Source organism: Castor canadensis, chromosome 18 (assembly GCF_047511655.1).
Source record: "Castor canadensis chromosome 18, mCasCan1.hap1v2, whole genome shotgun sequence".
In the NCBI taxonomy this organism is placed as follows: domain Eukaryota; kingdom Metazoa; phylum Chordata; class Mammalia; order Rodentia; family Castoridae; genus Castor; species Castor canadensis.
Window position 1 is genome coordinate 3,383,030 of NC_133403.1, and position 27,866 is coordinate 3,410,895.

At 54.1% G+C, this 27,866-nt stretch overlaps 1 protein-coding gene across 4 annotated transcripts in view; it reads left to right on the forward strand.

Moving 5' to 3' along the window:
• The window catches only part of Osbp2 (oxysterol binding protein 2), a 121,830-nt gene that overhangs the window by 61,686 nt on the left and 32,278 nt on the right, over positions 1 to 27,866 (forward strand). Inside the window, exon 1 of one of the 4 annotated variants that reach the window (XM_074060622.1) lies at positions 14,781 to 14,874. The exons of the other annotated variants lie outside the window; for them this stretch is intronic. Within the exon in view, the coding sequence (XP_073916723.1) occupies positions 14,796 to 14,874 (79 nt within the window). The 5' untranslated portion in view covers positions 14,781 to 14,795. Of the gene's footprint in view, positions 1 to 14,780; positions 14,875 to 27,866 lie in introns of those variants that run through there. 4 annotated transcript variants of the gene reach the window in all.

The window sequence follows — 27,866 nt, forward strand, 5'->3', positions numbered from 1 at the left end:
CATTTTTTTTCCCCCGGCTCTGATCTTGAGCCCCCATTCTGAGATCAGAGGTCTGTCCCTGCACGAATGCAGGTTCTGGAGTAGAGTGCAGGCCCCTCTGCCATTACAATCCAGGGGACAAAGGGTTTAGCCAGAAGTTGGACTGTCATGAGTGCCGCATACAGCTCAGCACCAGGGAGGACTGTTTGCCCAGGGTCTGCGTCACAAGGGAGACACTTCCCCTCTGTGCAGGGCACTGACCCTAGGAAGTCCAGCCATTGGAATTGGGCCCTAACCGAGGCCAGCCATCTTTTTACCAGAGGAAAGCAAGCTTCCCTTCTCTGGGGCTGTGAGCAAGAACTAAAGCCCTTTTCCTTCCTCCTTCCTCTCTCCTTCGGCACCAATGCTGCCCTGACCAGGGATTCAAGAATGAGGGTCACTTTTGGGCATCTGACTGTTGTGAGCTGGACTCAGGGAGAGGTGCTCAGGAATGGACACTGGGCAGGCACTCCCTGCTAGTGTGTGTGTGTGTGTGTGTGTGTGTTCCCAGCACGCAAAGGGGATTTTAAACTCCAGTGGTGACGGTCACAGGAAAAGCCCTTCTCCACCCTGCTTGTGCCTCTGAGTAAGCAGTTTGGGGTCACATTGGGCAACGACCCAGCCAGAGGAGCCTTGGGTTTCCTCCGCCCCTAAAGCTGCCCCCCTCCTGCCTTGATCCACCCGCTGAAGGCAGAGATGTGTTTAAACTTGATGGGTCACCTCTGCCTTCGATCCTACCAGCAGTCCGTTCCTATCTCTATCACCTGGCAAGGTCAGACAGACCTCTTAACTCCTAGAGTTGGGTGGGTGGGGTGCTAGGGGGGCTTTGGTGCCTTGAGGAAGGTCTTTGGCTGTGTTGGGGGAGGGAATGGAAAGAGTGGGGTGGACGAAGAGAGACCGGCCTCCAGGGCCCTGGAGAGGTCTGGTTGGGTTAAATTCCAAGGTGTATGAAACGCCTGTCCTCACCCAGTGGATGTAGATGAAGTCTGCATGGTGACAGGCTCCTGCTGGAGGACTGGGGTGTGTGCTCCGTTCTGTCTCTCTGGCTAAAGCTGAGTGCCTCAGAAACGATGCAGGTGGTCAGCTCACTGCCCCGGATCATCTGGAGCCTGACGGTAGCAATAGAAAGGAAGAGTGGAGAAGCCATGTGCAGAGATGAGCTGGGTTCAGGGTCAGCGTGAACTGCAGTGTTGCTGCAGTGCTGGGAGAAATGGGGGCCGAGAAGGTGCTGGCATCACTGGCCTCAAGCAGATCCCTTGCTACCCAGGTACCACTGTCTCTCGCAGGGACTCTGCAGAGAGGAAAGACCATGGTGGGGGTATTACAAGTGCACATCTGACGTGTACCTGATTTGCATCATTTTTATCACTTTTTTTCTTTCCCAAAGTATTTTTTCTACCAACTATATGGGCGCCTTATATTTTGGGCAGATAAATGACCCCTTTAGTGAAGGATTGTTTGGAAGGATGGGTGACTCATGACTGTTCTCTGCCATCCATGATGACTTGATTCAGAAAAATATGAAGTCCAGAAACACAGTAGCAGGCCAGCTACACAGCAGGCCATGGTTTTTGTTTTAGGAAAACAGTGTATTTGAACTCTGCATGTTTCTTGTTTTGAAATCACATTTATAGTCAAAGTTTTCCATGGGCAGATGAAGTTAGAGATATGTGTATATTTTTAGAGTACTGCACACCTGTAATGTAATGAGGCCTCCTGTCTTTACCCATAGTCTGAGCAACTGAAAGCCTCCTTAATAATTAAATCAGGCTCACATTCTTTTCTGTAACTGATGATGTTACTTGAGGATTGACCCCGGGAGATGCTAAGTCCTGCATCTGCTCACAGCCTCTGCTCAGAAGTCCTGCCTTCACATGCACAGTTGTAAAAAGTGCATGAGAAATATGAGCAGAACCTTTCTCTCTGGATTCTCAAGGCAGACAGTAAAGATACCACAACAAATATTTAGCAATAGAATAAATTTTATTTTGGTGAAAGCAGTTGATCTCGGGTTCCTGGTAGAAGACTAGTAAATAGGGATGGCCCAAGGTGCTGTGTGGTCTTGAGGAGTGAAACGACATTGAGCTTTGCAGGGTGGAGAGGTGGCTTTGAATCCTGACTTTACCTCTTTTTCACTGTAGGCCAGGATCTAACCTTTCTGTGCCTTAGATGAATCATTCATAAAATGGAAAAATATCTGCTGCTGTGTGAACTCAGCCTGGGATTGGCCTGCAGGTGTTCAAAGTGTTTCTTTCTCTCCCCTGGGTTTAGAGGACACCAGTGTGTCCAGCCACAATTCCCTCCAGTCTGTGTTTACAAATCGAATCCTGACAGCCATAGACCTCAGCACATTACCTTGGGGTGGCCTCATCTGCCAGAGGTGACGTTCCCAAGGTGGGGACTGTCCTTGGGTCTGCTGCTTTTGTGCAGGGACCTTGGCTAGCTTGAGCCAGATGACAAAGGGACTGTGCCCCCAGGACGAATGGCGTCTTCGTGCCCTGGGCCACGAGCGGTCTGTGCTCACCTCCCTCATGAAAGAGGTTTCCTCATTAGGGAGGTTGTGTTGCAGGGAGAGATTCATGTCTGTCTGTCTGTCTGTCTCTCTTTCTCTCTGCATTGTTCTTCTCGGTGTATGTCTTCTCCCGCTGAGCTCTGCATGCCCTTTGCACCTTATCCTGAGGGAGAGGGTGTTGGCTCAGGTGGCCAGGCTTCCCTGCGGCTTCTCAGCCGTAATGACCCCTTGAGATGAGAACCACCACCATCTGTTTAACACAGAGGCGGAGACTGGTACTCAGGTGCCCAAGGTCTGACTTCAGCACTTGCCTCTCCACAATGATGAGAGGGCTCGCAGATGAGCCAGTGGCCTAGCAAGGGAAGCAGCCATGGTAATAATAACCCACACGGAGGTGACAGAGATAAGAACAAGCAGGAGTCAGCGCCAGGCAGCCAGAATCACAGTGGGGCAGAGTTAGGTGTCTGGTTCCTTCCCTTCCTGGCCTGCTAGATCATCCTGTCCCCAGCTGGGGATGGAGCTTGTCATTGTGCCAGCCAGGACAGCGTCCACAGCAGTGAACAGAGCTGGATGAGCCCTTGGAAATCAACTAGGCCAAGGCCATTTTCTCCCAATGTGAATGAGGCCCTGAGAGGAAATGACTCATCCATAGGGGGAGGAGACCTGGGTCTTTATTCCACCCCCACCCTGGACAGGAGCCCCTCCTGGTGGACTACGCCACAGTGCCTCTGTGGGGAGCCTGGGTGTTGTTGGTGGCTCTGGCAGGAAAAGCGTCCTAAGTCCAGGGACCTCTGTGGATCCTCTGTGGGAATGTCACGGAGCTGAGCAGCTCCTCTGCCCAGTGTCCCTCCCTTCCTGGCCAGCAGCTCCACGTGGCCTCTGCTGGCACAAGCTTGCCATTTGCAGACTGCATTGATTTCCATTTCCTGGGGTGGCCGAGATCATTTAAAGGTTATTTAGTTGATTTTCTACTTCTCTTTACTTGAGACCTTTCTGTAATCCCGCCTGCTGCTAACAGCCTGGGTACCAGGCACTGATACGGAAAGACATGCTTGCTGCCCATAAAGTTGAATCCTGTCTCACAGCTGCTGTGAACACTCACCCTGCCTCGGTGCTTACCTGATTGGACCCAGGAGCTGTTTTTTGTTTGTTTTTTTTTTAATGGGTGGCTTTTTGTATGCAAAACCATGCAGCACCCTTGCAAAATGCTGCATCCCCTGGGCTGCATTTTCAGTTACTGCTCCCCATCTTCTGTGTTCCCCACGCTGGACCTCAGTCTCCAGAAGCCTCCTCCTTCCTCTCCTGGATGCCTGAAGCCAGACCCTGTCCATTTTCCTCCCACATTTTCTGTGGATTCCATTCCTTCCTTCAGGCCATGCTGCCATGCCTCTGGCTCAGTCCCTCATTATCTGTTGGCTGACTTTTTTGCAATATCTTTCGACCGAGCCATCTCCCTGCGTGGGTGGAGACTTCTTCTGGGTGCCCCGGGAGCAGACGAATCTTTCAGGGGCACAAAATCTGCTTGTCACTGCTCTCCTGAGGAATCCTCCCTCGTCCTCTCCTACTTCTGGGATGAGGGCAGATGCCCCAGGCCAGCCTCCATGGAGGGGCTTTCTGCAGGGCAGCCCCACTCTCTGTACTGCAGAGCACAAAGCCAAGTCCCTTCACACAGCTGGCTGTCCCTCCTCTCCCATGCAGTGCTCCTCATCCTGTTCTTTCCCTCCCTCACCTCCTCAAAGCCACCATCCTCCTTCCTACTCCTCTCTAGAGTGTTCTCCCCTGCACAGAACCCAATCACTGAAAACAGTTGTTTTGGTGGTACAGGAATTTGAACTCAGGACCTTGTAATTGCTAAGCAAGCACTCTAGCACTGAAGTCATGCCTCCAGCCCTTTTTGCTTTTGTTATTTTTCAGACAGGGTCTCACACTTTTCCCTAGGCCATCCTCCAACTGCAATCCTTCTGTGTCTACCTCCTCCCAGGTAGCTGGGATTACAGGCCTGAGCCACCGCACCTGGCACTCCTAATCACTGTTGTTCAGTCAACCAGTTGTAGGGATCAGAGTCTGACTGTGCATCAGGGGAAGGTCCACATGCTAGTAACGCCAGTGTGAGTGCTGTGAGTTGAATTGTGTGTCTCCCCCAAAATATGTTAAAGCCCTAACCCCCCAAATTTGAAATGTGACCTTATTTTTTGGGGGAAAAAAGATCTTGCTGGGTTCTGGTGACTCACACCTGTAATCCTTGGGAGACTGTAATACTTGGAGGCTGAGATTGGCAGGATCCCAGGCAAATAGTTCCTGAGACCGCCATCTCCAAAATGACCAGAGCAAAATGGACCAGAGGTGTGGCTCAAACAGTAGAGCGCCTGCTTTGCAAGTGCAAAGCCCTGAGTTCAAACACCAGTCCCACCAAAAACAAAACAAAACAAAACAAAAAAAGAAAACCAAAGGTCTTTGCAGATGTAATCAGGTTAAGATGAGGTCATTCCTTCTTATACTATGGCTGGTATCTCTATAAGACGGACACCTGGACTCAGACACGGTGTGAGGACCCGGGGAAGGCCATGGGAAGACACAGAGATTAGAGTGGTGCTTCCCCAGAAGCTGGAAGAGGCAAGGAAGGGTCTGCTCTAGAACACCTGGAGGGAGCACAGCTCTACTGCCATCTCAATTTTGGATCTCTTGCTTCCAGAACCAAGAGAATGAATTTCTGTCGTTTTAAGCCTCCCAGGTTTTGGCAGCCAGGGGAAACAAGTCCAGTGAGAGTACCACCCGTTCCTGGCCCTCGAGGTGCTGACCATTTTGTGGGGAGACAGGCTTTCCATCAGATCTTCATGAATCACAAAAGAGGGAGAGTGAAGAGAACTCTCAGGGGAGGCAGCTGTCTAGTGAGGCTCTGGGGGGGACAGGAGACCACACTCAGCGTTCAGAGCAGAGCAGGACTCAGCCAAGGGAAGAAAGGCCAGATGACTCAGGCCAGGTGAGCAAAGGCGGTGGGGAGACGGGGAGCAGCTGGTGGAGCAGAGGCCGGGAGTGGGGAGTGCCTCAGGTGGCAAAGCTTAGCTTCTGGGAGGCTGTGGTTTGCGATAGAGTTTGAACTTGAACTTGCTACTGTGGAAGCCATGGAAGGGAAGTGTCAGGGGGCAAGTGGTGTTTTCAGTCAGTTGCCGCCATGGTAACCAGAATGATGGATCTGAGTGGGTAACCACAGAAACCCCAGAAGTGAGCAAAAGTGGGTAGCTGGTCCAGGTGCAGAAGAGGAGATGGGTTTGCAAACAATTTTTGGAACACTTTGCGATTCATTGCGTGTAGGGGCTCAAGGAGAGCCCCATGAAACCCACGGCAGATCACCCTCCAGACCCCTGCGGACAGAAAGAATTGTCCCAAGGAGGAAAGGTTCTCATGGGGGAACAGAAGAGATGTTAGACTCCATTGGAGACAGACGGGGAAGTGGGGGGTGTCCAGGTGGCCGCAGAAGTCTGGAGCTTGGAGGGGGAGACCATACTTCTAGTACAGAGACACGTGGGCAGAGGGAGTTGCGGACAAAGTCAGTGTCCCTTGGGCCCCAGCACGGAGTAGGAAAAAAATGGAATGAGGACTCACTGCTGCTGGGGAGTGGGGACGGGGGTTGGAGGACAGTGATGTGTAACAAGAGGACAAGGAAGTCAAGGTTTGAAGAGGGGGCGATTGCCACAGGAAGGGCCTCTGGATTGGGGGATGTCTCTGTGCCATTTCTACACTCGCCCACAAGACCGTCTTGTTGTGCGTGGCATTGCTCCTGACACCTCCCTGGACCATGCTGCCCTGAGCAGGCCTGGTGAGGTGAGCACAGGTGACGCCTGAGCACCCCCACGGCACTCTCTCCTGGTCCTCATCCCGAGCCACAGCCGTTGTCTGGAGGTCACTGGCACCTGTGGTCCTGACCTTCTGCCAGCAGCCTGGCAGCCGAGGGTGGGGTGAGGCTGCTGCCTGGCTGGATGGCTGGCACCTGACCCCTTGGCCCTCGGCGCCTGGTTGCAGCTGTGTCCCTTCTTTGCAGGGCCCATCACTATGGGCGGCTCTGCTCCTCCGCTTCGTGGGGATTGTGCCACGGGTGCGCCAAATGTTCCACGTCCTCTCTGATTGCTGCCTGCCAGGTTGGTCTGTGTGCACTGGTGTGGTGGCTTCTCTGATGTGACTCTGGACCCTCCTGCCCCCTCACCCCCAGACTCACCCATTACACAGCCTCTTTTGTGTCTGACCTTCCCACATATGGTCCCTCATAGGGCACCACCGATAGGTGTGGACACGGGCAAGGTCAGGTTGATTTGGCCACAATCATCCTACTTGTCATTTGTCCGGGAATTTCACTTAGTTAAGAAACACAAGACTGTGGAATATTTAGATGGTTCCAGCATCTATAACGTGAAATTCGGTATCGTTCACCACCACCCTCCACCTCATTCTCCCCCCTAGAGATCCACACGCGGATCCGTTAAAGTGTCACATTTCCGGAGTTTTCGTGCACCCGCAGATATAAGTGAGATTGCATCAGACACGTTCGTGAGAAGTTTGCTTTTCTCCCCCTCCCTCACCAGTGCATCTTGGAGAGCCTCACGTGCCCATGCAAATAGACCCATCTCGTGTAAAAATAGCGGCGTGGAATTTCATAGGACGCCATGGTTCTAGTTAGTCACTTCCCTTTGCTGGTAATTAGGACCTTTACATCTGGTCACGGTTCCACAGAGTGCTCCTGCCAGCTGAGGGTGGGGTGAGGCTGCTGCCGGGCTGGGTGGCAGGCACCCCACCACGCCTGTCTATGCATGTGTGTGTTTTCCCACCGTAAGGAGCCCTGGGCTTGGAAGTGCTGGACCACAGGGCCGCCAGAAAGAGCGCATAAATGTGCATCTCCCAACAGTGTGGTTTTGACAGGGCCACCCCGTCATGCTGTCTACTTGTCGTTCCTCTGACAGACAAATGGACAGGCGTGGCCGTGCTCTGCCTCCCACCTCCCGCGGCCCCGGACGCTGATGGTGCCTCATCCTGTCCCCCACATGCATGTTGGGCCGTGTATATTCACTGCCCTTGGTTTGCGGGATTTTCCGTGCTGATTTGTAGAAGCGTGTCCTAGGTCGGGTTGTTTCCCCTTTGTGGATTATATCTTTTGCAAGTGTTTGCTCTTTGTGGCTGGCCTTTTAAACTGTTTGTGGTGGCCACCGAACTGTGGAATGTCTGGGTGCTTATGTGGGATCATCTAGCAATCTGCAGGTGCCGGTGGTCACGCCTGTAATCCCAGCCACTCAAGAGGCAGAGATCAGGAGGACAGAGTTCGAAGCCAGCCCAGGGCAAACAGTTCAGGAGACCCAATCTCAAAAAAAGAAAAAAAAAAAAAAACCCATCACAAAAAAGGGCTGGTGGAGTGGCTTAAGGTATAGGCCCTGAGTTCAAACCCCAGAACCACAAAAATAAATAAATAAATAAATAAAAAGACCTATCAATCTTTTAAATCTTTACTTTATTTTTAAATTTTATTCCAATTTTTAACTAATTAATTTTTTGTGGGACTAGTATTTGAACTTAGAGCTTCCTGAGTGCTTGAGCTACACCTCCAGTCTGTTTTGCTCTGGTTATTTTGGAGATGGACTATTTGCCTGGGCTGGCCTTGAACCACGATCCTCCTGATCTCAGCCTCCCAAGGAGCTGGGATTACAGCCACTGGCACCCGGCTCAGGGACTGACTCTCTAGTAGTGGGAGAAAAACGTTGCGTTCCTGGCCCATCTCTGGTTTTTGCTTTTTCACCTTGAATGAAACCCCTCAATGTCCGTTTGGCCAGCACGTAGCAGTCCTGTCCATCCTGGCTGACCTCACAGCAGCGTCCACAGGGATCTCGGGAGATGCGGTCCTTGACGGGGCTTTGCAGCTTTTCTGAACTTCAGTTTAATTCCCTCGTGGGCACTGAGCCCACATCTCCCGGCACAGGCCTTGTCTTGGGCAGTGGTTTTTGGGGTGCCTGGCACCCTTGCCCTGGTGTCTTTCACTCTCCCCAGGTGAGAGTGCTTGTGCGGGGGACATCATCGTGGCTTTGCAAGACAAACCAGCTCAGGCTGCCAAAACAAAATGCCAGTGACTGGGTGGTTTAAACAACAGACGTTCCTTCTCTCCGTTCTGAAAGTCAGACACGCACAGGTTTGGCTCCTCCCGAGACCTCTCTCCTTGGCTTGAGATAGCTTGAGCACCGTGTGCTCACATGGTGGTCCCTCAGGGGTATGTCCATGTGTCCTAATGTCCCCTTTTTATAAGGACACTAATTATATTGGAGGCCCCATCTCTATGACGTCATCTTATCTGAGCTGTCTCTTTGAAGGCCTAGGTCCTGAAACAGTCACATTCCTTCAACTAGGAATTTAGGAACACACAGTTCAGCCCTATCAGAGAGAGAGAGAAGGAGGGAGGGAGAGAGAGAGAGAGTAAGAGAAGGAGGAAGGAGGGAGAGAAGGGGAGAGAGAGAGGAAGGAGGGAGGAAAGAAAGAGAGGAGGAGGGAAGAAAGAGGGAGAGAACGAGGGAGAGAGAGAGAGAGAGAGACTGCTGTGCCTGTGCCTGGGTTAGAATCGGGGCACTGAGGCTCAGAGAGGCTCCTGTTCCTGCTTTAAACCACCCAGGGGCAGGCTGTGGACCTGAGCTCAGATGCACACATTTGACTCTAGGGCCAGGCCTCCCCAGGGTGGCCAGACTGCTGTGAAAGCTGTTTGAGGTCCACCACCCTGCCTTCCTGCTCACTGGTCCCTGACCCATCCTGACCATCCCATCATGGTCTCCTAACTCACCCTCCCTCAGCAGGACACTACTACTCCTCGCAGACTCTTCTCTTCCTCCCTGTCCTCTTGGGAAAGGGTTTCAAGTGATAATTCAGTTGATGGAATGTAGCTTGGTGCGTTTTTGTCATTGTGGGGAAGACTAAAGAGGAATACAGGAAATTGCTCGCTGATCTCATACAGCCACAAAGCCGCTTTTGATTTTTGCACCTTCCTTCCCCTCTTGCCCTCTTCCCCTCTTCCCACGCGTGTGTATCTCTCGTCTTTGGCGGCCAACTGGATACGGTACTTCATGCTCTGCCCTTTTTTCACCTGGCAGTCTAGCTAACAGTTTCCCAGTTGTTTTACTAATCGTTTTAACGGCCGGCTGGCATTCCGTGTTGACGTGCTCTGCTGTCTTGACTCGTCCTTCCCGCTTGTGCTACTACAGATAACGATGCAGTGAGTGTCTCTGCACAGAAAGCTTCTGCTTCTCTTCAATTACTGCTGAGGGGAAATTCCCAGGAGTCGGGTCGTCGAGTTAAAGGTAACAGCAGCAGTGTGCCCGTGCATAGCGGTGCTCCGTGCCACCAGCAACAATTAAATGATTTCCGGCCATTTAAATCTACTTCAAGGAGCACATCGAGGGTGTTAATTTGTGTTCTTTCAATAACCAACAAAGAGGGGTGAATATTCTGCAGTAGATTTAGGTTTTAAATTTCTTCAGTTATCATCTTTTTGAAGGAATCTTGAAGACTAAAAACTGCTCAACAAGCCAGATGTGGTGTCTCACTCCTGTAATCCCAACTAATTGGGAGGCTGAGATCAGGAGGATCGTGGCTCAAGGCTAGCAGGGGAAAAAAAAAAACAGAGCAAAATGAACTGGAGGTGTGGCTCAAGTGGTAGCGCGCCTTCTTTGCAAGCGTGAGGCCCCGAGTTCAAATCCCAGTCCCGCCATTGGGCGCCCATGCCTCAGGAATCTTAGCTGTTTGATTGTCTTGAGAAGTTTGCGGGTGGAAGGAATATTTAACTCCCAACACAGAGATCTTTTGATTAACAGCTGACACGGCAATCAAATGGAGGTTGTGCAGAGGCCAGTGTCCCTAGCACTGCTCTGGGGCATTGACCCCAACTGTCACCCAGTCTCCCAGGCACCCTGGCCCACAGGAATGTGACCCCTTCCAAATGCCAGCGCAGCACCCCCGGCGCTGCCCAGGGAGGCCAGCGTAGCACCCCCGGCTCAGCTCCACCTCTTCTGCCCCAGCAGCAGAGGACGCGTGGGGACAGAATCCAACCTACGCACTGTCTCTAACTTTTCCCTTTGCTCAAATCTATTTGAATGGCCATTTTTTTTCTGAATCTAAAATAATGATAAATCGAACATCTTTTTTCTTGGGAAGTTTAATAGCAACCAGTTATCATTCATTGTCCTCAAATTAGTTCTTTGGCTGTGGTGCAGAATCCTTTATAAAAGAGATGACGGTGAGCACCTTTGCGTGGCTGTTCTTAGAACGCTCCAAGGGCTTTGTTCTTAAGATCTCCCCACGGGAACACGCATGTGCACACGTGCAGAAGAACCTTGGGGAACCAGATCCACACGGAGGTCAATGCCTCTCGCCCCATAGTGGGGCACACAGATCCCCGAAGCGCACAGGGGTTGAGGGTGGTGGTCAGCTCAGGTCAGGTCAGGAAGCCACCGTGGGATCTTGCTGTCTAGCCGTGGGTGCGACAGCGGTGGCGGGCTCCAGAAATGCAGACTTGAGCGGGGATGGAAGTTGTGGGAAGGCAGGAGCCTGCTGTGGTGTGATGGGCTGGGTCGAACAGGGCTTTGATGAGTGACTAACTGTCTTCATCAGTCAGTTCCTCGATCCGAGCATTCCTGTGCTCGTTCATTCACCATGCTGCTATCATGGGCAAGGAGGACAAGCTGGAGGCTGGCCAGTGAGACAGGCCAGAGTCTCTGCCCTCATAAGTCAGGGACAGGAGACTCAGTGGGGCCCGCTGGGGGCCAGGGAAGAAAGAGACCCTGATTCCAGGCAACTGACGTCTGCTTGCGCACAGGGTTCACTCAGTGATGGACACCTTGTGTGCGCTGCCTGTTTTTGTTCAGCGTTTTGTTTTAGCACGAGTTCTTAGTCCTCAAGATGAGTCATCACCTACGTCAGTCTAAATGGCTCCGCGACAGTCTGTGAAGTTGGTGAAATAAATGTCCCCCTGCTGCTGGACTCCTAGGTTGTTTCTAGCTTTTTGCAACAAGTGGCTTTGGGCACAGAATGTACTTGTGTGTAGCCCCAGCAGTGTGGCCATGGCTTCTGGGGCTGCTGTCAGTGGCCTGGGGACCTCTTTGTAGCCTTCAGCACTGGGATGGACGATGGATATCTGTGAGCACACACACACGTGCACACACCGGTGTGTGCGTGTGCCAGGTTACCGAGCTAAGGAGGGAGCACAGTAGACACAGTCTCCACCAGTGTTCTGGTGGCAGTGGACATGGAGCGGCCGGCTACTGCCGGAGCTCAGGTGGGGCGGGACGAGGGCGTGAGAGGAAGCCAAAGGCTTGGAAGTGAACCGTCAGCTGCCCTTGACCAAGGGTCAGGTAGGCGCTTAGCAGGAGGTGACAGCTGACTCCACCGTGGCCACTCAGGGCATCTGGGGTGAGTGGACCCTGGAGGGTCTCAGAATTGGTGCACTTGGTTTTAGAGGTCGCATTGGGGGTGTCTGGGGGGTCCCACACCTGGAGCTGTTCAAAATACACCCAGAATGCTTGAGTGAAGATGGAGTGCAGGAGGAGGTCACCCATACAGGACGGGAGAGAAACGCACAGGCTCGGGACACCTGGCAGAGCCACCAGAGTGGCCCAGAAGTCATCCTGTGCTCTGTCTCTGCCTTCCTTGCTGCTTGATGAACTCTTCAGCGAATTTACCTTCTTTAAAGATTCGTTGGCACCCTTCTGCCTGCTTGTCCAACTCAGCCTTAGACTTTGAAGTATTTCTCAGGAACAGGATCTGGTAATCTTTTGATGTGACTTATCCCATACAGTAATTATGGAGAAAGGGATGTCGTGCGTGCACTTTAGCGGGGTTGTGTGCTGCTCTTTCATACTTTTCTTCTTTATCATTTGTCTCATTCCCTAATTTCTCAGATACACAGCTGTAGGCCTGTGGTGGCTCTTGGTGGGGGCAGGTGGACAGTGGGGATAGGAGGGAGGGTCAGTGACACCAGGGACCGACCACTAAGGTGTGGGGATGGGCACGGTGTATTCCTCAGCTGTCAGCTGTCAGCTACCTTTGTTAAAAAGATTCTTCCAGCTTCCATGATACTGATAGTGCTGGGTTAAAAATTCTGTTTTAAGGGTCGGGTGTGGTGGCTCAAACCTGTAATCCCAGCTACTGGGAGGCATAGGTAGGGAGATCACAATTCAAGGCCAGACCCAGGCAAAAAGTGAGACCCTCCAGAAAAATAACTAAAAGCACAAAAGGGCTGGGGATGTGGCTTGAGTGGTAGAGTGCCTGCGTAGAGTTCAAACCCCCAGTACCACCAAAAAAAAACCTGCTTTGGATATGTTCCTGCACAATTTTCAAAGATTGCCTGTAGGCTGGGCATGGTGGTGAATGCCGTAGTCCCTGCTCTGGGAAGATCACTTGGGCTTTGGAGTTCAGGGCCGGCCTTGGCAGCAGAGCAAGACCCCATCTCAAAAATAAAAAGATCATTTGTATGTTTCTGAACATTTCCCCGAAGGACTCAAAACCCCAATCCAGTCTCTTCTTATTTATTCTCACAAGGCCTTGGATGCCCAGGAAGGCTGTCCTGCTTAAGGGACCCTCAGAGCAGGGTTCTGAGCGAGGCCACCCAAAACAGGTGGGTTCCCTGGGCAAGTCCTTTACCTGAAAGAGCCTTAGTGACCTCATTGTAAAAGAGGGTGCTGGTGGAAACCCCTCAAACATGTCTTACGTAAGGATTATCTGAGGAGCAAGGTTCAGCCGGCACTCTATCTCTGGGTTCCATTTCTGTCACCTCCACATAGCCTGGAAATCAAGGCCCAGAGTGGTGAAATGTCTCACCGCCCCTGCTGAGCTCTCAGGTGGAGGAAGCCCTCAGCTGATCTAGGCCTGGACGGAATCATTGACCCAGCACCACCTTCCCTGCCTCTGTGAGGTGTCAAAACAGGTGCTCTGTCACATATGTGAAAGGCCTTTAAACTGGTGACAGTGGATTCACTTTGATAGATCCCATGGACTGTGCTCCTAGGAGGTGTTGGGTGTTGGGGGGGGGTTGGTTCTTGGGAATGGAGCAATGGCCAGACGTGTCCCGGGGCTCAGAGTCTGTAGCTCAGTGAGAGACAAGACACAAACCTGGCAGAGTGGTAGGGCCCTGGCAAGGAGAGGGGCCGGCCAGGGCTCAGACTACCTTGCAATGGCCCTGTGCTTAAGCCGGGACATCTTCAGTGTGACAGGAGGGGAACAGGATGGGTGAGGTCCAAGCATTCTGGGGATCTGCTGGGGGATTCAGGATCCACTGGGGGGCAAGTTTTAGAGTCCGGCACCCATTGAGCAGAACCCCCAGGGCTCTTGTACTGAGGGGGACAGTAGAGGCCGGAGTGGAAGCAGATTTGCTGAGAGGGCACAATGAGTGTGTGTGTTGTGTTGGGGGCACTGGGGGGGAGGCAGCAGTGGGGATGATGGAGCACAGCAGGATCGTGGCTGTGGTCCCACAGGTGCAGCCCTGAGTATGTACTGACAAAGTGACCGTGATCCAAGAAGGTTTCTGGACTGAGCACTTGGGAGGATGGCACTGCCACCACTAGTTGAGAGGGGATGGGGCTCACAGGAAGGTTTGAGGGGCAGGTCCTAGAGGGCCGTGTGTCCTTGGAATGTGGACAGTTGGGTTTGCGATGGCCATTAGACATGGCGTGGAGAAGCCCCGCAGGCAACTGAGCAGGGGACTTCCGTTTAGAGAGGCCTGGGCAGAGACAGGGAAGTCTCTGGAGGCGGCCGGCACAGGTGCCCCAGCCGCCGCAGCAAGGTTAGAAGGTGACCAGGTCTCGGACGTGACCTGGTTTTCCTGGCATCACCGTCAGGCCCGGGGCCATCCCCGAATCCCGCGTGCCCTGGGGCTGTCAAGGGCATCCTTCCCCGGGAATAGAGCAACAACGCGGGGCCTGCGGCTGCCGGGGCGGCCCCTTGGCTGGGACGAAGCGCGCCCGCCATCCCGCCCCGCACCCGGCGCCCCGGGGTGCGCTCCCGGGGACGCGGCGCGGTGAGGCCGCGCTGCCTGCCCTCGCGTCCGGCTCGGCTCCCGCGGCGCCGACGGGGTTAACGGGCTCGGCACCGGGCGGCACTGGTGCATTGTGGTCACGCGGCGCGGGGACCCGCGAGCGCCCGCCGCCTCCGCCGCCTCCGCCGGGCGGCCCGCCGAGCTGCGCGCGCGTCCGCGGAGCCCTGGGACCCGGCGCCATGTAGCGCCCGGCCGCTCGGAGGCCGCCCCGCCGCGGGGATGAAGGGACGCGGCTGCTGGGAGGCGGCCTCCGTGCGCTCCTTCTGCAGCTCGGGCTGCCTGAATAAACTTAAAAAGGGTTAGTGCCACCCGGCTTCCGGCTTTGCTGCATGATCGGGGCACGCGAGCCTCTGATGTCACTCGCCTGGGGCGTGGGGAGCGCGGGGAGCCCTTGCGGAACCCTCGGGGAACCCCCTGTCCCCGCACCCCGCGAGACGTGCGCGCCGCACGGGCTTGGCGCGCAGCGTGCTTTGGAGAGGGGGCTGCGGCTGGAGACGCGCCCTCTGCAAAAAAAAAAAAAAAATGCTATCCAGATCTTTCTGGGAAGAGGAGGGGGAAGTGGCGGTCGTGTTTAGCTCACCCAGCGACCCTTTCTCACCCCAGTGTGCCCTACCACCCCCAGCCCCAGCCCCGGGCCCCGCATGTCCCCGGAGCGCGCGCAGGCACAATTGCCGCTGTGTCCATCATGGCCCTACGTGACCCTTCCGCGTGGCAACCTGCTTTTGAGCAAAGGCCAGCCTGAGAATGTCCCCTCCCCCGTCCCTCCCCGGTCCTGGGATCCTGAGCCCGGCCTTGGGGCTGGGGGCAGACAGCTCCTTTAAGTTGCTACCTTGCAAACTTGCCAGGCTCCTGATGCTTGGGGATTGGTGCCGTTTACCTCCTGCTGAGTGTTCCTGTCACAGTGTGGATCCCCAGGGAACATCGGGAGTCGTTAGCCCTGTGGACCGACCAGGCAGAGGCTGTTAATTTCACTTAAGCAACTGCTGCTTTTAGAAATTAACACCCCTGACGGGAACTGAGCCCGGCAATTCAGCCTGCTTGCTGAGCAGCCCTGCTGATGGCTTCCTCACCCCTGTCAGTTCAGCATTCTGGGAAGTTGCGGGCTCCAGCCTTAGCCCAGGAGTCACGTTTAACCACGGGCCTCCCGAAGTCGCCTGTGTACAGTCTGAGGATGCCTCACAGTTGTGAAGTTGGAAATGTGTTCCCGCCACCCCCCGCCCGCATTAGAATCTTTGAAGAAACTTGTACCTAAGCTCTGTCCAGTGTATGTTTTCTGACCTTAATTTCCACTTATTTTTATTTTGGAGATACTGTCATTTCTAGAGCAGTTTGGTTCCTTGAGCAAGGTTTAAATGATGATTCTGCTATCAGTTAGTTCAGCTGGATTTATTCAGAGGGTGAATTCTGGAATCAGTTTAAAAAAAGAAAAAGGAAGTATGAGTCAGTTATGTCGAGTTGTTTTCCATTGGTCAGTCGTTCGTTGGCCTGCTGGATAATTTTTATTTGCCACGATCTGGAAGATTGGCTCTAACAGGAGTGTTGGACCCGGTGTCTGCTGGCTTTCTGCTTGGTCGTGGTAGAAAGGCATGCCTTTGCCTGAAGCGCTGTACCTAGAGCGCAGTGCTGGGCTGGCCCCTCGAGCCAGCCTCCATCTTATCCATGCTGGAGATGAGGAGGGTCCAGAGGTTGTGTGTGGTAGAAACAGTTCCTAGAATGGGGCCTGGAGCAGAGCTAACTGCACCAGGAGGAGGAGGCCCAGTGGCCAACACCATGGTCAAAGGTGGCCAGGACCCAGCCTCATGTTGGAGGCTCTAGGGACATACAGGAGAGTGTCCCTGGGGTGCTCTGTGTGAGAGGTGGGCTTAGGAAGGCCAAAAAGACCAGCTGGGACTCTCCTGGTTTTTAGGAATGAGCGGGGCTGCACCCTAGTCTGCGGGAGGTGGGAGCCTTGGCCTCCCTGCTGGGTGGGCATTCAGCCTCTGTCCCCAGCACACAAGCAAGAAGAAAATGGTCTCCCCTCCAGACGCAGTGAAGCCCACAAGGGCTCACCCCTCGTGGTGAAATTGAACCACACTCCCGAGCCATGTCTGTGCAAGTTGAAGGTGGAGATGGCTTTCTGCCCGCCTCAGGGGACCCGGGGGACCCATAACCATTTTGGTGACACGAACACACCTGGCTTGTGGAGGCTTCTCTCATGGGCTGTTACCTTGGAGTCACTGGGCCAAGAGGAGACCTAGGGTCCTGTCTTGACTTGCTGCTAGAATGAGCGCCCCTGGGCAAGTCCCTGGCCTGTGTGAGTCACAGTTGCTCCTGCCTTGTAGAGGGGTGGAGTGGGTGAAGAGGGGCTCCAGGAGAAGGGCAGGCCCCCACCCTGCTCCTGGACCTGGGTGCATGAGGAGCCCCTGGGGTCTGGGCAGGGCCGCTCCTCAGAAGGCTAGGGCACATTTCAGCCACAGCCCCTCCACTGGCTGGACCTTCAGGTGGCCTCTGAGCCTCTGATCCTCAGTTCTATCAATGGACCTCCTTACCTAGAGGGTGAAATGAGACCTGTGTAATTATGTGCAGTCTGTCCCTGTGGCCTCAGGAGCCACCAAGGGGAGAAGCCCATTTGGGAACTTTTGTAAGCACTGTTCAGCCCTTGGCCAGTCACTCCACCAGGCTCTCCTCCAGGGCCATTTTGCCCACAGTGCTGAAGGCACAAGCTTTCAAATGCAAGTCTAAGTGACCGTGTGTAGAGAAGGGAGAGTGAATCCCAGAGGACAGGGCTTAGAAGGCCAAAGTAGGAGCAGGGTTCAGAAGGGCCCTGGGAAGCTGAGTGAGGAGGCTTTAGTGTGGCCAGCGAGGGGGACAGAGGGAGTCCCCTCCCGACTGCACCTGGGGTCTGCTGGCTGGCGGCTTCCTCTGACCTCCTCAGGGAGTCCTGCAGGGCAGGGCACTGCCCACTGTGGCCGTGATTCATTCTCTGACGCCTTTTTTCCCGTGACGTGCCGGTCACCTCAGAGCAGCAGCCACAGTGGCCTCTGGCCAAGGCGAGCGGCAAGAATAAAGATGAAATTGGGGCTCCGAGCTGCCAGAGATCGGTCCCCCTCATGGACGTTCCCTCTGACGTGCGCTGGGATAGTCACTCAGTGAGCGAAAGGCGCCGCAGACGTGGGCACCGGAACGCCTCCCGGACAGCTCCCTTGGACTGTTGGCTGTGCCCTGGCCTCACGGGCCCAGTGTCCTCATGGCCACCGTGGGGGGCGGTTGAGCAGGACAGATGTGTTTCTTGGCCGGGCTGCTGGGTGCAGGCTCTGCCCAGGACAGTGCGGGATGGGGTCCCAGGATCAGGACCTTTAGCTTTGGTCTGCCTGGGGTCCCCCGGCCCCTGACCACGTGCTTGGCTCTTGGCCACACTCCGTGGTTCGGCTGGGCCAGTCCTTTGTGCCCTGGACATTTGTCATTTTCAACGGGGACTTGCCACTAAGGTGACAATTCCAGGTGCTCAGGGTCAAGGTGTTTCTGCAACTCCGTTATCCCTCCCACCTCTGTGGTTGGGTCCCTGTTTTGGATCAGTGATTTTTTTTTTTTTGGTGGTGGGGCGGTACTGGGGTTTGAACTCGGGGCCTACACCTTGAGCCACTCCACCAGCTCTGTTCTTGTGTTGGGGATTTTTGAAATAGCGTCTTGCAAACTGTTTGCCCCGGCTGGCTTCGAACTGCTGCCGGTCTCTGCCTCCTGAGTGGCTGGGTTTGGGGCAGTGTTTTTCCCTGTGTGAACATTCCTTTCACACCGGCTGGCTTTGCCTCATCAGCTCCTTCCCACGCGGTGATGGGAGCGCCGTTGCCTTCTGTGACACGTTTCAGGTCTTCCCGGACTGTCCCCACGGCCAAATGGCTGCCTGAACATCCTTGGTCCAATTTCTCATTCGCGTCACTTCCCGGGCCAAGAGTGTGACCGCCGAATGGAGGGAGTGAGGCGCTTCCCGTGGCACCCCGAGTCTTTGGCCGGTGCTCGGGGCTGGATGTGACCACGGCTCCTCCAAACCGCCTTCGGCTGTGGCGCTCTGAGAAGGTTCCCTGGCCGGGCATGAGATGTGCCTCGTTAACGCCCTAACTTGCGTTGGACTAACAGGAAGGCCGAATTAGCCCAGTGGTAGCTTGTTTTTTGGGGGGCCCTGGGTGCCATCACCAGCACCCAAAATTCAAAGAAAGCAAAGGATGGCTGTCCTCACTAGCTCAGTTTTCGGTGGCCCTCCTGGGCTTGTCATCAGCGTCTTTCCTGCCCTGTGTGGCATCAGAAATGGAGTCGTTAGCCGGGCACTGGGCCTCACACCTGTAATCTCAGCTACTAAGGAGGCAGAGATCAGGAAGATCGTGTTTGAAGCCGGTCCCGGGGAAGATAGATCGTGAGACCCTGTCTCAAAAAACCAACACAAAAATGGGCTGGCGGAGTGGCTCAAGTGGTAGAGCACCTGCCTAGCAGGTGTGAGGCCCTGAGTTCAAACCCCAGTGCTGCCAAAATAAAAAAAAGAAAGAAACAGAGTTGTTTTGTGTCGTGCACGGCCAGAACCCAAGCACAAGTCCTGGACAGGACGGCTTGGGCCCCTGCTGCGTAGCCTGTAGGGCCCAGTGCACCCTGAAAATATGGGCGCCTAGCAAAGGCTGTGGTTGAGGACCACAGGAACCCTGTGCCACCGCCAGTCTCCTGTCCACAGCTGCCTGGCCTGTGTGGCAGTGGTTTGCTGGACTGGCCGAATCTTCTTGAGGTGCTGGGCCACGCGTGGGGCCGCCCCTGCCGCTCCCAGGAGAACCCTGACCCCCCTGGGCCAGCGCCCCCAGCTCCTTCCCCACGGCCACTTCTGTGCCTGTGGCTCCTCTTGCTGGTGGCCATCTGGCTCTCCAGTTCGTCTGTGCTGACTCTGGCCAAGCAAAACAAGTGACCAGGAAGCATCACCCTGTCCAGGACACTCTGGGCACTTTTTCCACTGCTTCCCCTCTGCCCACCCCTCCATCCTCACCCCCGGCTCCTGTGCTGAGGAGCTGGAGGGGGCGGAGCGGCGCGACGGCCACTCCAGAGCGCTTGGCTGTTTGGACATGCCAGGCTGTGTCTCAGGTGACAGTCACCCGGCTCCTCCAGACAGCAGCGGCGGGGGCCGCGATGTCGCAGGAACCATGAAACATGGCGGCAGTCCAAGTGGACTCCGTGGGTCTCTGGGGAAGGGGCACTGGGCTGTGACATTCTGCTGGGGACCTGGGGGCCGATTGCCCAGGTGGTGGCAGCAGCATGGAGTCTAGAGCTTTCTTTCTTTCTTTTTTGGTGGGAATGGGATTTGAACTCAGGGCTTTGCACTTGCAAAGTCAGTGCTCTATTCCTTGAGCCACTCCTCCAGGCCATTTTGCTCTGGTTATTTTGGAGATGGGGTCTCTCGAACCATTTGCTCAGGCTGGCCTCGAACCTTGATCTTCCTGATCTGAGCCTCCCAACTCTCTGGGATTACAGGCGTGAGCCACTGCTCCCGGCCTCTGTCAAGGCCCTTCTTAAATCTAAGGCCCCGGCTTCGTTAGCTCTTCCCTCTCCCGGGAAACGCTCACTTTCCCCCCCCCGACGTTTTTCAGAGGTTGAAGCAGGAAGCAGTCAGTGTGCAAGCTCTCACGTTGCTGCAGAATCCCAGGCTGCCACCGCCAGAGGACACCGTAGAGATGGTCTCTCAGCCGTGCGGTACAGATAGGGAAACTGAGGCCGGAAGCGCAGTGCTGCTCAGTTGGGAAGCCTCGTGCCGGAGACTAGAGGACGCACCCTAAATCACTCCCAGTGCGCTAAGGTGTTTCATTGCTGACGTCCTTTTCCCCTCACTATCAAGATAATTCGTGTTCAGTGTGGAAAATTCAGTAAGAGAAAAGAAAGCATCGACAGGAAACGAAAATACTTGTAATTCGTACACGGGGACGACCTCACACAACGCTGGTTGCTGTGTACTGACAGCCTGGGCCATAACCTCCGTGCGATAGACCTTTGCTCGTCCCCCTCCTCGCTGTCGCCCTGAGCCCCAGCTGGTCTGAGGTCCCCTCACCCCTCACTTGGCAGGTATGGGAGCCGAGAGACATAAAAACAGCACTTGCCTGGTCACACAGCCACGGGAAGTGGACTCAACCCAGTTGTCTGAGCATCCAGCCGACTTCAGGGTTTAGTAGCATTTTAAGCCATGGCGAGTATTGAAAGTGGTCCCTTATTAGTTTAGTATCTTGTAGTACGGGGATTTGAACTCACGGCCTGCGTGCGCTTGCTAGGCAGGCTCTCTCCCTCTTGAGCCACACCCCCAGCCCTTTCTGCATTGGTTGTTTTTGAGACAGGGTCTCGCTTTTTGCCTGGGCCAGCCTGGACCACTAGCCTCCTGATCTCTGCCTCCGAGTAGCTGGGATTATAGGCGGGAGCCACCGCCCTCGGCTGCGTGTCACTTTGGAGCGGGCGTATCTTTGCGTTCTCACGGGGTTGACGTTTCCTTCATCTCGGCCTCTTGTGGGTCTGTGATTTCTTTGTCATGGGCGTTGACCCCGAGCCACGCAGATGTCGCAGTTGGGAAGTACGTTTTCTGTAGCAGGGCCAGGCTTTGCTTATCCGCGTCCTCCTCCTGCCCCCACACCGCCATCAGCGTCCTGCACTAACGCTTTACCTAGTCACCTCCCCTGCACCCCCGGCCCCGTCAGTCCACCTGGTGCTGGGGTCCAAGCCAGGGCCTGGCACCTGCAGCCAGGCGCTCTCCCGCTCCAGCCACAGCCCCATCCTTTTGCTCGCAGTTTGATTTTCAAACTGACCCCTGACCTCAGTCCTCCAACCTCCTCCCGGGCAGCTGGGATTGCAGCATGAGCCACTATGTCCAGCCCTCTGTCTTAATTTTTAAAATGCTTTTCAAAGTAAATTGCAGACATCAGCCCATTTCACACACGCCACCCCCCCCAACCGAAAAAAAAGAAAAGAACCCACTGTAGGGTGGGCAAGGTGGCGCTCACTTGTAATCCCAGCTGGTTGGCAGGGGACCCAGGAGAACTATGTCTGAGGCCAGCCCAGACAAAGTTAGTGAGACCCTATCTCAAAAGAGAAGAAAGAAAGAGGACTGGAGTGAGGCTGAAGTGGTACAGTGCTTGCTTAGCACTTGCGAGGCCCTGGGTTCAAATTCCAATACTGCAAAAAATCAATAATAATCATAATTCAATTTTGCTTTTTTTGAAGTAAGCTCTTCACCATGTCACGCGTCTTACAGGTGTTCACCCGAAGCTCTGTAACCCAGACCCTGTCAAGATGGGGGACCTGCCTGCCGCCCGGGGTTTTCTCAGCCCTTCCCTCCCGGCTGCCCCACCCCACCCCGGCCCATCACAGACTCGACTTACTGGCAGCCCTTATTACTCAGTATTTTATTTTATTTTATATTTATTCATTTTTGCTGCACCGGGGTTTGAAGTCAGGGCCTCACCCCTACTAGGCAGCCACTCCACCAGCCATGTCATTTTTTTGTGTTGGGTTCTTTCAAGATGGGGTCTCGCTTTTTGCCTGGGCTGGCCTCCAGCTGCGATCCTCCTGATCTCTGCCTCCCGAGTAGCTAGGACTCAGGCGCCCACGGCTCTTAGGTTTTCTTTCTTAGCAAACTGCAGCCGTTCCCCAGAATGCCGGCGCCATTTCTCAGCCGCTGCGCACCCTGGCCGCCCCACGACATTGCTTATCTTAGTCATTGTGACACGCGTGTAACGGCACCTCATGGGGACTGGGCGTGCTGCTTGTTGAATGTTAAAGCCGTTCTTCCCTTCTAGTTTATTTTGTGCTTGTTTTTATTTTTTGGGGCAGTCTCAAACTCACAATCCTCCTGCCACAGCCGTCCGAGGGCTGGGATTACAGGCGTGTGCCGCCACACGCGAGTACCGGCCGCAGTTGGGAAGGTAAGAAGGGGTTGGCCATGACCCTTACTGGCCCTGGGTGTTGGGACAGGTGTTCCTGCAAGTGTCATGGTCCTAACCGGGTATTTCTGCAGGGTTTTATTTACGTCCCCCTGAGAGCAAAACAGACTGAGCCCTTTTCTTTTCCTTCCTTTTTTTTTTTTTTGTGAACTCAGGGTTTCACGCTTGCAAAGCTCGCGCTCTGTCCCTCGAGTCACTCCTCCAGTCCACTTTGCTCCGGTTATTTTGGAGATGGGGTCTTCTGAACTGTTTGCCCAGGCTGGCCTTGAACTGCAGTCCTCCCCATCGCAGCCTCCCAAGCAGCTGGGAGGACAGGCGTGAGCACCAGGGCTCCAACCTTGTTCCTTACCTGTCAAACAGGCTTGGTAACGAGACGAGGCGTGACGGACTTACTCAGAGTCGTGTGGGGCACACAGCGAGCGCCTCCTGTCTCGCCTGCCTGTCCTCTGCGGGGTGGACGGGAGGATTCAGGAGTCCGTGAGTTCTAGTCCCTGGCTCACACAAAGGGCTCCTTACCTGCTAGGTTGTCTTGTTTTGTTTCACAGCCACTTTACCTGGACGTGATCCATTCACCCTGCCGTTCACCGGTGAGCAAGTGCATTTCGGTGACTGGCTGTATTTAAGCGTGACGCAACCATCATTGCACCCAAGATTAGGACACTTTTGTCCCTCCTAAAAGAAACCCTGTCCCCGTTAGCACGCTCAGCCCTGAGCAGCCGGGGTCTGCTTTCTGTCTCTCTGTCTGTCTTGGGCATTTCACACAAAGGAGAACGTGTGTCGCGTGGCCTCTCTCGGTGAGCGTGGTGCTTCTGCCGCTCATCTGTGCCGTGCATTGACCAGTACCTCATTCCTTTTTTATTGCCAAGTAATATTCCATTGTGTGCCTCTGCCACTTTGGGGTCGTTTTTGCTCTGGGGCCATTATGCAAAATGCTGTCGTGAACATTGGTGTGCAGATCCCGGTGTGGACAGTGTGTGGCTTGCTGGGTTGATAATAAAACTGTCGTGCAAAGTGGCTCCACCTTGTCACCAGCATGAGAGTTTCCGCTCCTGCACATTCTGACAATGCTCGTTATTTTCTGCCTTTTTAGAGACTTGTGGCCTAACTGTGGCTTTGACTTGCAGTTCCCTAGTGACTATAGCGACGGCAAGCAGCGTGTCACCATTACCGAGCACCCGTGTGTCTTCCCTGGGGGAATGGATATCCAGGCTCCATATTGAACTGGGTTATCGACCGTTGGTTGATGACTGACTGTTGAACCTCTATTTAGTTGAGGAGAAGCCTCACCCGTCGGTGTATGGGTTCAGGCATTGCGAGGTGGCGTTTGCTGAGACTTCTCCACATTTCTGTGTCTGTCTGCAGGTCGGGCAGTTTTTCCTTCTTTTTTCCTAATATCTTGGTCCGGCTGTAGTCATCGGTGGTTCTGCTGTTACTTCTTACAGACCTGGCGGAAGCCCTCGGCCCTGACTTTTTCTGAGCTGCAAGATTTTCAGCTACAGGCGTGAATTCACCCACAGCTACTCGGGTTGACTTTTTCTCGAGGATTTGTTCGCCCACGTTGTCAGGGTGTGCACTCACAGTGGTTTGTGACCCCCTCCTGCTGTTCCGTAAATGTCCGGAAGACCTGTCGTGCTGTCCCCTCTCGCTGCTCGCTCGCAGTAATCTGTTCCCCTCGGCACGGCTTCCGCTTCACACAGTTCACTGGTGTTTTCAATCTTCACTTTACCAACATTATTTCTTTATGTGTTCCTCTCAAGCATCCTAATCGCAGCGTTTAGAAAGAAAGCCGAGCCGCACTTCACCTACTGTTCTTGACCTCCATTTCCACTACCTCTTAGTTCTTGTATCAATACACGCGCCCAGCGGCTTCCTTTTAACCGCTGCGTGATATTCTGCTGTGTGCACACGGCACAGGGCAGCTCGCCGGAGCCGTGTGCAGAGCGCTAGGATGGCGCCAGACGTTTTGCTGTCGTGAAACGCCATCTTTCACGACATCTGTACGAAGAGTAGTAGAGCTGGATCAGCAAATGCTTGTCCTCTTTCTTTTAAATCAGCTCGGTGAAGGTATAATTCAGTACGACGATGAGCTCATTTCTTTTTTTTTGGCAGTACTGGGGTTTGAACTCAGGGCCTCGCACTTGCAAAGCAGGCGCTCTACCGCTTGAGCCGCTCCTCCAGTCCATTTTGCTCTGCTTCTTTGAAGACGGGGTCTCTCCAACTATCTGCCCAGGCTGGCCTCGATCCACGATCCTCCTGACCTCAGCCTCCCGAGTAGCTGGGATGACAGGCGCGAGGCCCGGCCAGCCGGACCTGTGCTTTTCCTTCTCTCAGGCTCAGCTGGCCGCGGAGCTGTGGGTCGTGCTCACCTTGTCCTGTGGCACCGTCCTCCCTCCCGTGCTGTCCAGCGTCCCCGCCTGGTCGCTCCTGAGCGTTCCCGTGTCCCGTGGGCAGGTGACGGCGTCTCGCTGCGGTTGTAAGTCGTCTTTCTGAGCGCGCTTTCTCGGCTGCTCAGCTGCGGGGTGGGCTTCTTTGGGGCAGCGTCTCGCACTCTTAGGACTTCCTGGGGCTCCATCTGTTCTGAGTGCGAGTTCTTCATCAGGAACGCGTGTTAAGGAAAGCCGCTCTACTCTGAAGGAGGGTTTTGTGTTGTCTTTGCTTGTTTTGTCCCCTTCTGTGTCCCTGAGACACAGTCTCGCCTGGTGGCCCGGGGTGGCCTGCACTTGACAATCCTCCAGCCTCAGCCTCCCAGTGGCGGGCATTGCAGGGATTACAGGCAGGCACCGCCTCGCCCGGCACTGTGGCACCTGTAACGATAAGGTTTGGTTTTGATGAGCTGTGTTCCCTAGCGATTTCTCTTCTGGCTGGTGATCTCCTGCCTCGGGTCATGCTGGTCTTCTTCCAGCGTCTTATAGTTCAAGCGAAATTTCACACTGAGGTTTCCGGTGCGCTCGCTCGTGCATCTGATTGAGTAGTTGTCAAGGCTCTGTTTTCCATAGAGACCCCATGGCACGGCTTGGCGATTTCGGTGACACGGCTGGGACACCATCTTGAGTGGCGGCGTTAAACTTGGCATCCCTGGGTAAAAGGCGGTTGCTGAGCACACTGTAGCGTTTTTGCTGAATCCCAGTTGCTAATATTTTTTTGTTCAAGAACCCTGAAACCGCTCTTCTGAGCGCAAGGCCTGGGGCTTTCTTTCCTCCTGTGTCTTTCTGCTTTTGCTGTCACTGCCATGCTGGCCCTGTGACGCCGCTGTGAGTTTGTCCCCTGTGTGCACATTTGCTACCATGCACCAGTGCAACTCTTGGACCTGGTTGTAAGGGAAGACCTGGTTTTAATCTGAAATTCAGTTGTTTTTTTTATAAAGTGCTTATCTCTTCCTCTTGTGTCATTTTCAGTCATTTTTTTCTCTGAAGGAACATTCCCTCATGACATTCCTTCACTGCTTCTCATGCAGCACGGTGTCCTGTGTCGTTCCTCTTCCTGGCGATTGCGTTTTCTTTCTTAATTGTTGTAGCTACAGCTTTCTCAGTTCTATAAACTTTTCAAGGCTTTTAGTTTAATTTAACCGTTGTTATTCTGTTGTTTCTTTTGTTTTTTTTTTTTTTTTTTTGGTGGTGCTGGGATTTGAACCCTGGGCCTCACACTTGCTAAGCAGGCATCTGAACCCTCGAGGCCCTCCGCTGGCCCTGGCATTCTGTTCCTGTCTCATTTCCTTACGGTCACTTTGGGTTTAATTTTCTCTCTCTCTTTTTTGAAGCTTCTCATCAGCTCACTGATTTTTAAGACTTTCTTAATTGCCTAACGAAAGCTAAGACTCTCCCTGCAGCTACTGCGATGGCCGCACCGCCCAGCCCGTGTTCTGCACTGGACTCCTTCTCGGTTCCGGTGTCGCTCGCAGTGTCCTCCTGATGTCACTTCGCCCATTCATTGCTTAGCAGTGGGGATGAAGGTTCGGGCATCCGGGTTTCTTTAGCTGTCTTTCTGGGGCCCTTTCTAATTTAATTCTGGAGTAGCTATAAAAAACATACTTTTAAAAATTATGTTACATTTGAGATTCAGCCAGGCGCTGGTGGCTTACGCCTGTCATCCCCGCCAGCTACCTGGGAGGCGAGAGCCTGAGGATTGCGGCCCCAGTCCAACCCCAGGCCAAAACAAGTTTGCAAGACCCCATCTCAACAGAACAAAGCCGGGTGTAGTGGAGCGTGCCTGTCATCCCGGCAGTGCCGGGAAACGTAAAACGCAGGACTGTGGTCCAGGCTGCCGAAAAGACCTGCCTCCGAATAACCGCAGCAAAAAGGACTGGAGGGTGGCTCAAGCTGTAGAGCGTGCAGACCTGAGTTCAAATCCCACTCCCCCCCCAAGAAATTGAGACTTGATTTATTGTCCAGAATATGCTCGGTCTTGGGAGCGTTTCGGGTGTCTCTGGGATCATTCTGTAAGTGCCATTTGTCACAGAGAGGAGACCCGAAGACTCGTTCCTTCGGAAGGTGTGCTTGGCCTGCCTCTCCTTCCACTTCAGTTTTTCTCCACGCTCCCTCCAGCTCTGTGACCAGGTGCGTGCACGCCCGTGGGCTCGTGTCCCCTCGATGAGCCGAGCCTGCTGTCATCGTGAAACTCCCCTGTGTCTCCACACAAATTCTGCTTTCTGAGGTTAGCAAGGCCGCTCGGCTCTCTCGGGGTTGATGTCTGCCTCTTGGATCTTCCTCCAACCTTTTGCTTTTAAACCATCCGTACCTTTATACTGAAACGCGTGTCTTGTGGGAAGCATATGGTTGGTTGTTTTCTCTGTTTTCATATTTACATTGCAGAGCACGTATAGTGAATCTTGCTTTTTTTAAAATCCAGTCTGACTTTTGAGGCGAACGTTGAGACCTTTTTAATGTAATGAATAATTGACGTGCTTGACTTTACTTTTTGGTGGGACTGGGATTTGAACTCAGGGCTTTGCACTTGCAAAGCAGGTGCTCTACTGCTTGAGCCACACCTCGGTCCATTTTGCTCTGATTACTTTGGAGATGGGTCTTGAAAACTATTTGCCTGGGTTGGCCTCGAACAGTGACCCTCCCGCTCTCAGCCTCCCCAAGTGGCTAGGATTACAGGCGTAGGCACCAGTGCCCGGCTTGTTCTCAGTTTTAAAGTAGAGACAGGTCTCTCTGTGTTGCCCAAGCTGACCTTCAGCTCCCGGGCACAAACAGTCTTCCTGCCTTAGGCCCCCAGCAGCTGGGACTACAGGTGCACACCATGGTGTCGCGCTCCATGACTTGAGTTTAAGTCATTTCTGTTCCTTTCATCACATCTGTTTCTCGCTCTTTCTCTCTTCCTGCTCTCCACCATGCTGCTTTGGAATTCCGTTTTCTTCTTT